The sequence below is a fragment of the Doryrhamphus excisus genome, linkage group LG10 (assembly GCF_037039965.1).
Source record: "Doryrhamphus excisus strain RoL-2023G ecotype Guam linkage group LG10, RoL_Dexc_Guam_v1.1, whole genome shotgun sequence".
Taxonomy (NCBI): Eukaryota; Metazoa; Chordata; class Actinopteri; order Syngnathiformes; family Syngnathidae; genus Doryrhamphus; species Doryrhamphus excisus.
Window position 1 is genome coordinate 256,375 of NC_136366.1, and position 12,524 is coordinate 268,898.

At 43.3% G+C, this 12,524-nt stretch overlaps 1 protein-coding gene across 5 annotated transcripts in view; it reads left to right on the forward strand.

Annotated features, from left to right (window-relative positions):
- The window catches only part of sorbs1 (sorbin and SH3 domain containing 1), a 41,455-nt gene that overhangs the window by 13,166 nt on the left and 15,765 nt on the right, over positions 1-12,524 (forward strand). For 4 of the 5 annotated variants that reach the window (XM_078793802.1, XM_078793804.1, XM_078793805.1 and 1 more), the window contains 4 exons: positions 1,847-1,882; positions 2,002-2,113; positions 3,038-3,152; positions 4,644-4,727. In XM_078793802.1, coding sequence (XP_078649928.1) covers positions 1,847-1,882; positions 2,002-2,113; positions 3,038-3,152; positions 4,644-4,727 — 347 coding nt within the window. The remainder of the gene's footprint in view (positions 1-1,846; positions 1,883-2,001; positions 2,114-3,037; positions 3,153-4,643; positions 4,728-12,524) is intronic. The other variant, XM_078793806.1, reaches the window with a different exon arrangement.

Sequence of the window (12,524 nt, forward strand, 5' to 3'; positions counted from 1 at the left end):
TACTATACTATACTATACTATACTCTAGTGTGTACTGTTTGTGTGTGTGTGAGTGTTCATGTCACCCCGTGGGGTGTCTCTCCATCATTTCACTCAGAGACTATTGAAGAGAACCCATACCGCCCCACCTCCATTTTCCCTGACATGAAATGGAAAGGTATCGGATGCCGGAACTCTTCTCTTTGCCTTTACTAATCCACTGCCAACATGGGATCTTAATACACGCAGTACTTATTGCTCTGTGTACTACATGCTTACGTTGAACGATATTGCCATGAAACGTATCGGTGTCGTTTTTGCAATGGGAAGTAACGATCGTGGCCCCAAATGCGGCCTATGGTCAACAGAGCCTGTCGTGTTGTGGCGTTGGTGCGAGTTTGTGATTGTGGGTGGGGAACAGCCCCCCCGCCTGGCGATATCGCTGCGGCTCAAACCGGCCTCCAACATACAGAGTGGCCCGAGACGTTGTTCCTGTGGCAGACGCGGCGTGATGGCGTTCACTGGACTAACAATACTGGCCTTTTTGGGCCTTTGTAACGGCTTCCCAAAACCAATCTTACATTATTCAGACACCCATTGAGTATTGCGCAATGTGTACTTGTATTTGGTCCACTTTAGCACAGAGACCAAGCCATGTGCAATGACCCGTGACGACATGACAACTCATCATTATCCCACCTACCCGAACACTAAGTCAACAGGAAGTAGAATCCCAACTTCCTGCCAGTAGAACTACGCATACATTTGTACCTCAGAGTCGCTCGATATTTTTATTCAAAAGGCAAGGTTATACTTCTTCATATTTGACTTGAGTATTGGTCATGTTTATAATAAATAACAATTTTTCAAGAGCCCAATATGTTCATAACACTTCATTAGTTTGAGGGTGGAGTTGCTGCCAGTGTTGGAATTGGATGATATGAAGTGCTGGAGGGTGTCGGGATATCAGATACGAGTCACACTGTCAATACGGAGTACTCCATCTCTCATTGGAAGCTAAGGTTTATTATTATTATTAAGGTTTAGTATTATTATTAAGATAGACATTGAACTTATTTGAGCCAACATGTAATAACAGGAAATATTCATCTTTCCATCTTCATTGACTAGCATCGTCCATGCATGTACTACTGGTCATCTCATGACACATTTTTCCTGCCTTTCCTCGTACATTAAAATGACTAATATTATATTGCATGTGTAATACACCTGTTCACCTGCTCACCTGCTGCACATCTAGTAGGTGTTGGTCTACCAATCCCTGGTATGGTGCTTAGTTTGCACCGGATCGTTTCCCGTGGCAGCGGTCGTCCATAAAGGGTCTTAATGAAGGGTTCAGGTGTACCTAATGTTCAATACCTGCCTGACCCATCCACCTTCAGTATGAGCATCACCAGACTGCAGTGTCCCACTGTGGCCACTAGGTGCTGCTGCGGGTCTTTCAACTTCCCCTGAGTGAGTCTTGCAGGCGCCCCAAATAATCCAAACTGGGTTTAGATTCCTACCCAATACAGTAAAATGTAGTAGTGTAAGGTTATGCCAATCCTGTTCATATTTAATAACAAGTGTGTCAGCTTCGGCCTCAGCAGCCAGAAGATGGCGGGATGCTCATTGATGCTTGCGTCCCCTTTTAGCTCAGTAATGCTCCCCTAAAGTGCTTTGCTTTGACACTCTTGGATTGCATTGAGGGGAAGTGTGCCTAAAAGCGTGGAAGGCGAGGGAATACTGCAAAAAGGCTGTCATGCGGAATTATTGATTTGATTTGAAAAGCTGGGTCATAAATACAGCACGGCCAGAAATGATGAATAAATATCTAATAAATATATTTGTACTCTTTGTGCTCTAGAGGATGGTCCGAACCCCTTTGGCTACTTGGACGATGGTGAGTTTCACAGTTTTCTATCGTCAAATAATAAACTTGTGAGTCATTGTAGATGATGCACTTTGATACATATGATATTCATATTGATATTGATATTGATATTGATATGTTTTTTGAAGTGAAAGGAGTCCCACCGTCTCTCAGCCATGCAGAGGTTTGCTCAAGAGCCAGGACCCAAGAGTCCGTGCCGGTGCCAACGAGGTCGTCATCACTCAAAGCCTCCACTAAGAGGTTAGTGTCATCATCATCATCATCATCATCATCATCATCATGATGCGGGAATGCTTGGTTGTCTATATGTGCCCTGGGATTGGCCGGACTCCCTCCTCTCCCCCAAGACAGCTGGGATAGGCTCCAGCCCCGCCCCCCCCCCACCCTGGTGAGGATAAGCGGTAGAAAATGAATGACAGGTCGTCTTTATGAAGGCCTTGATTGGTGAATAACTGCGGCCAATCAGAAGGAAGAGCAGACAGAAGCTTCCTCTGCAGGTCTGCAAGGAGACAGCAGGGGGCAGCAGACTAAGGATTATTAAGGAGAACTTTTTATTCTTCTTATTTGTCCAGTTTTCTCCTTGAATGATATTGTTAGAACGTTCCAGGCGTTACACTTTGGACACCAAGACGGGTGTACCTAATGCTTTGTCTTGCTCCAAGTGTTTCCTTGATCTTGGAATACGGAATCACCTCTTGACACGCACACACAAACACTGGAGGGCGGTCCTGTTGACAGATGGGTGATGGAGGAGACCAGGTGATGGAGGATTACAAGGTTGGCAGCGTCAGCCACTCAAGCGTTGCCTGACATGTCGAGGTTCAGACCTTGATCCTCGGTCGGGCGGAAGTGGGCAATTCCTCAACACGTCCTATAGCCATGGGAGCTAAGCTAGTGGAAATGTAAACAGGACGTAATATCAGGATGGGATTTTATTCCTGCTCAATTCAACCAGGAAACCAGGAAATTAGGATGGAGGCTTTTTGTCACGAGGTAAAAAAATGATGAATTGACTCCATTGAAGGAGGAGATGGGCTGGCTGGATGATCGTATGTCATCGTATCTCCATTTTGAAAAACACCTGAGCTAAAGATGGTTGCCATGGCGACTCGGTGATGAGGATCAGTTCTCTCTCCCATCCCACACCCCGCCCTCCCTCCACAGAAACGAGTGGGAGCCCCCGGATAAAAAGGTGGACACCAGGAAGTACCGCGCTGAGCCCAAGAGCATCTTTGAGTACGAGCCGGGGAAATCGTCGGTCCTGAAGCTGGAGAGAACGGTATGTTAGCCGCCTTCCCGCCTCCTCTCTCGCTCGCTCTCTCTCTCTCTCTCTCGGTGCGTGTCGTGCCAGCAGCACCCCACTCCCACATCCATCCATCCATCCATCCATCCATCCCCCGCTCTCCTCTGCATCCCGGGTGGCAGCTTCAGCACCAAAGTGGCATCGTGGGACCCGTCCCTAAATGGTGTCCCGTTGACAGATGATCCTTAGTGACGGGGGGGGGGGGGGGGGGGGTATCGCTTACAAGGAGATCCTTTGTCTTCGATTTAAGCTTCTTGGGCCGAGTGGGCTCGCTGTGACGGGATCTCAGGGAGACACGGAACACGGAGGCTTTGTGTTTTGGTTTAGCTTGTGGACGTGGCGCTGACCCAAATGGGGCGGTCTTTGCAGCGTAGCTTTGATTGACAGCATGGTATCTACACATTCTCCTGCGCTGCTTTAATTCCAGCTTCCAGAAGGATGGATGTCATTGATCATGTTATTGTTAGCGGTGTCTGCTCCAGTTGTTGCTATGCTAGCAGTTCTTTTTCTATTCGGGTTTTTTGTTGTTGTTGTTCTTCATCATGTGACATAAAACAGCAGCTTATGGACGATCATGATCACGTGTCTCCGTTTGCATGTTCATTTGCCATTGCTGTGTATCTTTTCCTGACGTTCCGTGTTTAAAGGATAGGTTCACGTGTTCTATCACATTGGAACACATTGGTCAGTAACTACTGTTATTATTATTTATTATTACTATTAGTATTATTACCAGTAGTACTCGCTCTGACACATTTCCTGATTACGGACACACACTCCTAAAACTATTATATAAACTATATCAAAACTCCTTTGTTGCTTATTGTCAACACTAAAAACAACACTCTTCAGATTAATCGACTAAGTTAACTGCAGCCCTCGTCGCGACCATCCTTAAGGATGAATATGATAGAATGCTAATGAATGCTACAGGGGTCATGGACTCTGTGTGCTGTTACAAGGAAGTCTAGGTGGTTACAAGGTCTAGGTCTAGGTCTAGGTCTAGGTCTAGGTCTAGGTCTAGGTGGACTCGCCTGTGACAGTATTGGAATGTATTTATGTATACAATACCATTTCAGTTTTGGATTTAATCTGCATTATATGTCATTATCCATCAACGTTATATTTGACCTTTTATGTCCTTCATGTATTCTGTGTACTATGTGAGGGTCTTAGGAGTTAATTTAGGTATCAAAAAACAGAACTCATTCGTAACCCGAGGACCGCCTGCGTATGATTTATATTTCCATAATTCCACGATGTGAACCTATCCCTTAACAAGCAGGAATGTACTCATAAGATATACGCATCAATATATATATATATACATATATACGTATATATATATATATATATTATATACATCAAGTTGGCTGTTATTCCATGCTGTCTGAACTGTCTTCTCTTTGTCTTTCTCCTCCTCCTCCTCCTCCTCCTCCTCCTCCTCTTGTGGCCATGCCCCTGTAGACTGTGGCTGTTTGTGCGGACGATGTAGATTTAGAGAATGAGCCATGGTATAAATTCTTTTCAGAGATGGAGTTTGGCAAAGCGGTAAGTTGCTGCTGCTTTTAAGATGATCTGTTTAATTCAACCGTTTCTTTCCAATGAGTTGCATGTGATAACATCTCAAGCTGTCTGATTGTAAGACTACTTCTCCTTCCACTTGGACTTCACCTGTAAAACCAACATGATGCCACAGATATACAAGTACAAATACAAATAGTCAAAAGTCCAAAGTTGAAAACTGGAAGCTGATTCTTCCCCTAAGTAATGAAAATGGAAGTAATCAGATACGGAGTCCGGTTCTTGCCATGGTAAAACCCACTAACTGTGTACTGTTAATCCATAGCGTTGGATGTATTTATACTCTCATCAAAGGGGGTTCTCCTGCGTGCGGGGCGGAGTCAGCAACTTCACTAAATACACAGATTAGCAAACAGAAAATATTTCAGGACTCAACGTTTTCCACCAAGGACTACATACCAGATACTTTGATACTTTGATATTTTGGGAACCAAGACATGGACATGCTAAGACGTTAGCATAGTTGTAGCATAAGTTACAACATCTCATTAGATCATTCATTCCATTCCATTCCATTCTCCTCCACTTATCCGGGTCCGGGTCGCGGGGCAGCAGTCTCAGTAGGGAAGCCCAGACTTCCGGGACACCAAGGCGTTCCCAGACCAGCTGTGCAACATAATCCCTCCCAGCATGTCCCAGGTCTGGGAACACCTCACCAGAGAAACTTCCGGGCCTTGACTGCGCGTATAAATTCTGTCCATGAAAGTGAGGAAGAGAATGGGAATGGCGGAGTCCAACATTCACCAGAAGCAGACCTTGGCCTCCTGCTGGCAATGCGACCCAAGCTCAGCTCCACTTGTCCACGGACCAAAGGACACAAAGTAGCGGGCCACCAATCCTGGACTCCTACAACACAACCCACAGGACGAGGCAAGGGACGCGGTTGAATTCCTTTTCAAGTCCATAAAGAACATCGGTTGGGCAAAGTCCTAAAAACCCTCCAACACCCTCACAGGTTGTAGACCTGGTCCAGTGGTCCACGACTGGGACTAAAACCACATGGCACCTCTCGTAGCCGAGGTTCGACAGTTGTACCCTTTTCCCTGCTGGAATGGTCTGATCCCCTTATAATGTGAACACACCCTCGGCCACCCTTCTTGAAAAGGGGGACCGCCACCCCGGTTTACGGTGTCTTGGCAGACCGGGGTGGCCGACTTCCACGCAATTGTTTCTCATAACGTTACAACTTAAAAAACCTTTTTTCCTCATAATATTCCAGTGTTATTCTGGCTTATTTAGGAATTTATTAGGAATTCAATAAAATGTAATTTTTCTCTTAATGTCTTGACTTTATTATAGAAAAATTAGTGCTGAATTGTCCAGTTTTTGCTGCTGTTTGTTTCTTTTAGTTTTCTTCTTAAATCATATTTTTAGAATGTGCCGTGGGCCAACGAAAAAACAGTTGGTGCCACAAATGGCCCCTGGGCCGCACTTTGGACAACCCTGTCATAATAGAACAGGCTAATAAAAGAGGTTACTTCATATGACGCAGTAAATCATATGTTCTAGTTTCTTCCGTGATATGAACTCATCCCCCAAGCGTGACTCCTTTCCAGTGGAATGCATCATCATCATCATCATCATCATCATCATCAGTCATCATCATCCAGGATTCACTCCACACGCCAGGCAGGATGGATGCAGGCCACCCGAGCATCAGGATCCAGGTCAACACCGAGTCCTTGGAGAACAATTCCTGCCTCTAACATGAGGAAGTGATGGAGTCGTGAATGTGGAGTCCAGAATCCAGACATGCCTTGGTTCTTGGCGACCCACATGCCCTGGTTCTTGGCGACCCACATGCCTTCACTGGCCAGGCACCAGCAGATGTTCTCCTCATTGGAGACCACGCCCCCACGCCCCATATGAGGTGGCACGGCTGACTTCAGCATGAAGTCATGCGCTGTTCCCGAGACAGCACCTCCACGCTGGTGGAGACGTGGAGGAGGTTCAGCAGTGGAGGTTGACTCCCAGCCTGGAGGGTTGCCAGATGATGTCGGCCTGATGTCTGGCTCCTGCTTAATGTCAAAGTCACTTGAAAAGTGACATCTGGTATGAGCAGCATTTGCCCTTCACTGACTCATTGGACTTTGATTGACACGTTATGGAAGACGGATGTGACTGAAGGCAGAAACCACAACGCTGGAGGAGTTGAATGACGTGAAGGCCCTTCGTGGCTCTTGTCCAGGAAGCCTTTGGTCCAAGTGGAAGTCATCCAAGCACTGTGGAGGACCGCTTGTAATGGAGAAGAAGCATCCATAACGTACTCCTGGAGAACATCCAATGCTGCTTCAGCGTTTTGGGGTCCAACTGAGCCAACCGGACATTTTGGAAAAGAGCAGGCTTCCTGGGATTGATGATTGTTGGAGTAGAAATCGAATTCGCTGCCATTTAGCCTGACGAGGCAGCGCCATCTAACGTTAGCGTATGTCTCATCAGCGTAACAGTACTACGCCTAGCGACCACAGTACTACGTATAAGTTGTACTTGTACTTTTTTACTAATAACAGGCCATAGTCAACCACCAAGCAGCTTTCATTTACTTATATACTTATATATACTTATATATACTTATATACTTATATACTTGTACACTTATATATACTTATATATACTTATATATACTTATATATACTTATATAACAGGCCATAGTCAACCACCAAGCAGCTTTCATTTACTTATATACTTATATATACTTATATATACGTATATACTTATATATACTTATGTATATATACTTATATACTTATATATACTTATATATACTTATATATACTTATATATACTTATATAACAGGCCATAGTCAACCACCAAGCAGCTTTCATTTACTTATATACTTATATATACTTATATATACTTATATATACTTATATACTTATATACTTGTACACTTATATATACTTATATATACTTATATATACTTATATATACTTATATATACTTATATAACAGGCCATAGTCAACCACCAAGCAGCTTTCATTTACTTATATACTTATATATACTTATATATACTTATATACTTATATACTTATATACTTGTACACTTATATATACTTATATATACTTATATATACTTATATAACAGGCCATAGTCAACCACCAAGCAGCTTTCATTTACTTATATACGTATATACTTATATATACTTATGTATATATACTTATATACTTATATATACTTATATATACTTATATAACAGGCCATAGTCAACCACCAAGCAGCTTTCATTTACTTATATACGTATATACGTATATACTTATATACTTATATACTTATATACTTATATACTTATATATACTTATATAACAGGCCATAGTCAACCACCAAGCAGCTTTCATTTACTTATATACTTATATATACTTATATATACTTATATATACTTATATATACTTATATACTTATATACTTATATACTTATATGTACTTATATATACTTATATAACAGGCCATAGTCAACCACCAAGCAGCTTTCATTTACTTATATACTTATATACTTATATACTTATATATACTTATATAACAGGCCATAGTCAACCACCAAGCAGCTTTCATTTACTTATATACTTATATACGTATATACTTACGTATATACTTATATACTTATATATACTTATATAACAGGCCATAGTCAACCACCAAGCAGCTTTCATTTACTTATATACGTATATACTTATATATACTTATGTATATATACTTATATACGTATATACTTATATACTTATATACGTATATACTTATATAACAGGCCATAGTCAACCACCAAGCAGCTTTCATTTACTTATATACGTATATACTTATATATACTTATGTATATATACTTATATACTTATATACGTATATACTTATATACTTATATACGTATATACTTATATACTTATATATACTTATATAACAGGCCATAGTCAACCACCAAGCAGCTTTCATTTACTTCCGCTTGTCCTCACCAGGGTCATGGGGGTGCTGGAGCCTATCCCAGCCGGGCTGGTGGCCAGCCAATCCCAGGGCACATTTAGACAAACAAGCTAGTCTTTCAACATGGTGGACGGATACCAGGCCCCAGGCAACCAGGAAGTAGCAATCATTTATTATTCATGTCTTTTTTCCAAACCCAATAGAGTCAGGGAGCGATGTCCGAAGTGGCGTCTGGCGATGCCTAGCGAGGGATAACGCTTGAAGTTCACAATTCGTGTTTTCATGAATGCACCGCCATCACTGAGCGTGATTGATGGATGATGACTAAGTGGTGTTGCTGTCGAGGAGACCAAAGATGCGTTCGGTGTCGGCAAAAACGTTTGAAAAGAGCGTCGGACTCCCCGTGTGTCTGTTGGGACGCCGCAGACATTACAAGACGCTGCCTGCACGATACGGCCTTGGAGCGCCCGTCATGATGACCAAGCCGGCGTCCATTGAGCATAAAGTCAGCGTTGATAGCAACCTTATCTCCCAAGGTCCAAGTCCAGGCCTGTGGTGTTTCTATCGCCCCCTGTTGGCGTGAAAAGCCAGACGGCATCGGAGAGGATTGATCACCTCCGTCTTTCAGTGGAGCAGGACAGTGATAGTAATCTGCCACTGAAACTGCTCTTCTGTAGGCAGATGATGCTGGTCGTCCATGATGGAAAGGAGCCTGCTTAGATGTCCACAGATGTCAGGGCCTACCTTCCTCACCGGTTTGACCTTCTTGGGCTCCTCAGCCGGCACATTACCGCATACAGGGGGGCACTCGCTCCCACGGTCTGGTAGAAGATCTGGAGCAGCTTCTTGTATGGCTCTGGCCTTTCCTGCACAGAACATCTAGTCCAGTCCAGTCCAGTTCATCATCCAGATGTACTCCCAGCTATTTCTAGGTTCACCTTCAGTGAGAACAGGTTCTGGGTTGTGGATATGAGGTGTTTCCCCTGAGGTCCACCACCATGTCCCTGGTCTTGGTGGTCACCAAAGTCCTGGATCAGTTGTTTGTACTTTACGTGCTGCCATCAGTTTAAGTACAAATACTTTGCTATTTTTGGTGCCACGCTTTGCCCCTCAAGAGCAGCCTGTCAAGTGCAAGATTGACAGCTGTACGTCATGTCTGAGTGGTCCTCCTGGATGATGCGACCGATCGTGGCTGTAGGCGTCTGCAAACACTCGCGGTGGCGTCTGGCGTTCTGGTCAAACGGTTTCCTTGAGATACGCCAGCGGGAGCTGGGATTCCACGCATAGCTCCGCTCAGAAGGCGCTTGGCCCCCCCCAAGCGCCAAAGTGACGGGCGGGCTGTTGCTATACTGTCCCAGCGCAGAGTATCATGCCCCCCCCCCCCCCGACCACCTGACATCCTCTAAAGGAGGCAACGGCGTAAGCCCCCCGGCTCGTTGCTTTCATATTTAACCTCCGTTATTCACTTAACCTTTACCTTTAAGCGTTTAACGCAGATGAGCTAAGCTAAGCTAAGCGCCGCCTGGCAGTGGCGGCCCCTCACGCTGGGGGGGGGGCGTTTGTTTTCAGGAGAACATATCAACGCCGCAGCTCCTGGAAAGAATGGGATTCATGTTACCGTGACCTACTCATCATCGCTATTTGCAATATGAAAGCCACGCACAGGAGCCCGGCCTCCGAGTAGCGGGGGGGGGGGGGGCACCTGTCAGGAGAGCTCCAATTCCGCAGGAACTTTGTGGGCGACGCTGAAGCTGAGTTCCGCTCCCCAGGAAAGGACATATGTAGATACATAGATATAGATATTACATATGATTCCCTTTTGATGCGTATCAGGGATTGGTACGTTCCAAACTCTGCTGGTGCTCAGCTCTTCCGAAGCAAACATCAGCTCATCCCATGACACACATTCCCTCCGAGTTAGCATGGAACACCGGACTTTAAAAATAGCTGGGAATATGGAATATGTTCTTATGAAGATGAGTTATTAATGATCTTCCTGCCCTGGCAACTAAGTACAAACGGGCCGGGAGAATGTTCCCTGTCTGGCGGGTGCTTTGGGAAGCGCAGGCTTTGGAGCGCCGCGGTGGGGAAGTGGTTGCGGTATTAGCGGCAGGGCCAGCCTGGCTGGGATGGGGATTGTGTAATCGTACTTGCAAACACTTGTGCTCATATTCATGGTGCCAGTGGTGTCACGTCGGCTATTTTTAGCCGCCGTGACGTCCCAAACCAGGAAAGCAACAGAAACAGTGGACTCAAATTAGCCGCCTGCTGCTAGGAATCCCAAGTTGAACAACTGTACTTATGGAATACCTCTATAATACGTACAGTACACGGAGGTATTCATTGGCAAACCGTGTCATCCAGGCAACCATAATTAGCAACAAATATCAACAATGCAAAATATTACAAATGGAAAACCGAGAAGACGGCAAAGATGGGGACACAATCGGCATATTTTTCTCATCTTCTTTATCAAATTGCTTTATCATATCACTTGCAACTTTCTCTGTCCCACCATGAGTTATGTATCAGTTATGTATCGGTTACTATGTATCGGTTACTATGTATCAGTTACTATGTATCAGTTACTATGTATCAGTTAATATGTATCGGTTAATATGTATCGGTTATATGTATCAGTTACTATGTATCAGTTACTATGTATCAGTTACTATGTATCAGTTATGTATCAGTTACTATGTATCAGTTACTATGTATCAGTTACTATGTATCAGTTACTATGTATCGGTTACTATGTATCAGTTACTATGTATCAGTTACTATGTATCAGTTACTATGTATCAGTTACTATGTATCAGTTACTATGTATCAGTTACTATGTATCGGTTACTATGTATCGGTTACTATGTATCGGTTACTATGTATCGGTTACTATGTATCAGTTACTATGTATCAGTTACTATGTATCAGTTACTATGTATCAGTTACTATGTATCGGTTACTATGTATCAGTCACATAAAAACAAAATACACAGAAGGTGAGTCAGCAACACATGAGGTGTTTTATTTTGCAGTACGATTCCACCAAAATATACGGTAGAGGGGAAAGGCCTGCGGTGGGACCTTGGTTAGCATCATCAATCCATTCCAGAAGGTCCGACTCCAGCTGGAACTAACTCAACTTGTCCATGAGAAGAAATGTAAATCTGATGAAGGAATGAAAATAAATGAACATTTCAGGTTACCTTCGTTGAAGACGTCATTGTCCTAAAGACAACGCAAACGCCTCCTGGTGGTTCTTGAACTCCACGGTTTCCCACCTTCAGCCTTTTTATTCACTCAACATTTTTATGCATTTCAAAGTATAATTGGAAAAATATCAAAACATACTTTACTTAACTGTGTTAGTGTTAGAGCAAATGCTGATGACATCACTTCCGATTCCTGCTTTTATGTACTATGTACTATGTATGTATATATTTATGTAAAACCGTGGTAGATAGGATATGAAAACCAAATCAGACCCAAACTGGCTGTTAACTAACCCTAACTTTAACAATTGAATGTAGTTGTATAACATGTACTATGTACTTTAATAGCTGTATAACATGTACTATGTACTTTAATAGCTGTATAACATGTACTATGTACTTTAATAGCTGTATAACATGTACTATGTACTTTAATAGCTGTATAACATAATAGTTGTATAACATGTACTATGTACTCTAACAGCCGTATAACATGTACTATGTACTCTAATAGCCGTATAACATGTACTATGTACTCTAATATCTGTATAACATGTACTATGTACTATGTACTATGTACTCTACTAGCCGTATAACATCTAATAGCCCTACAAAATGTGTTTTCCTCCGTTTCTGTCA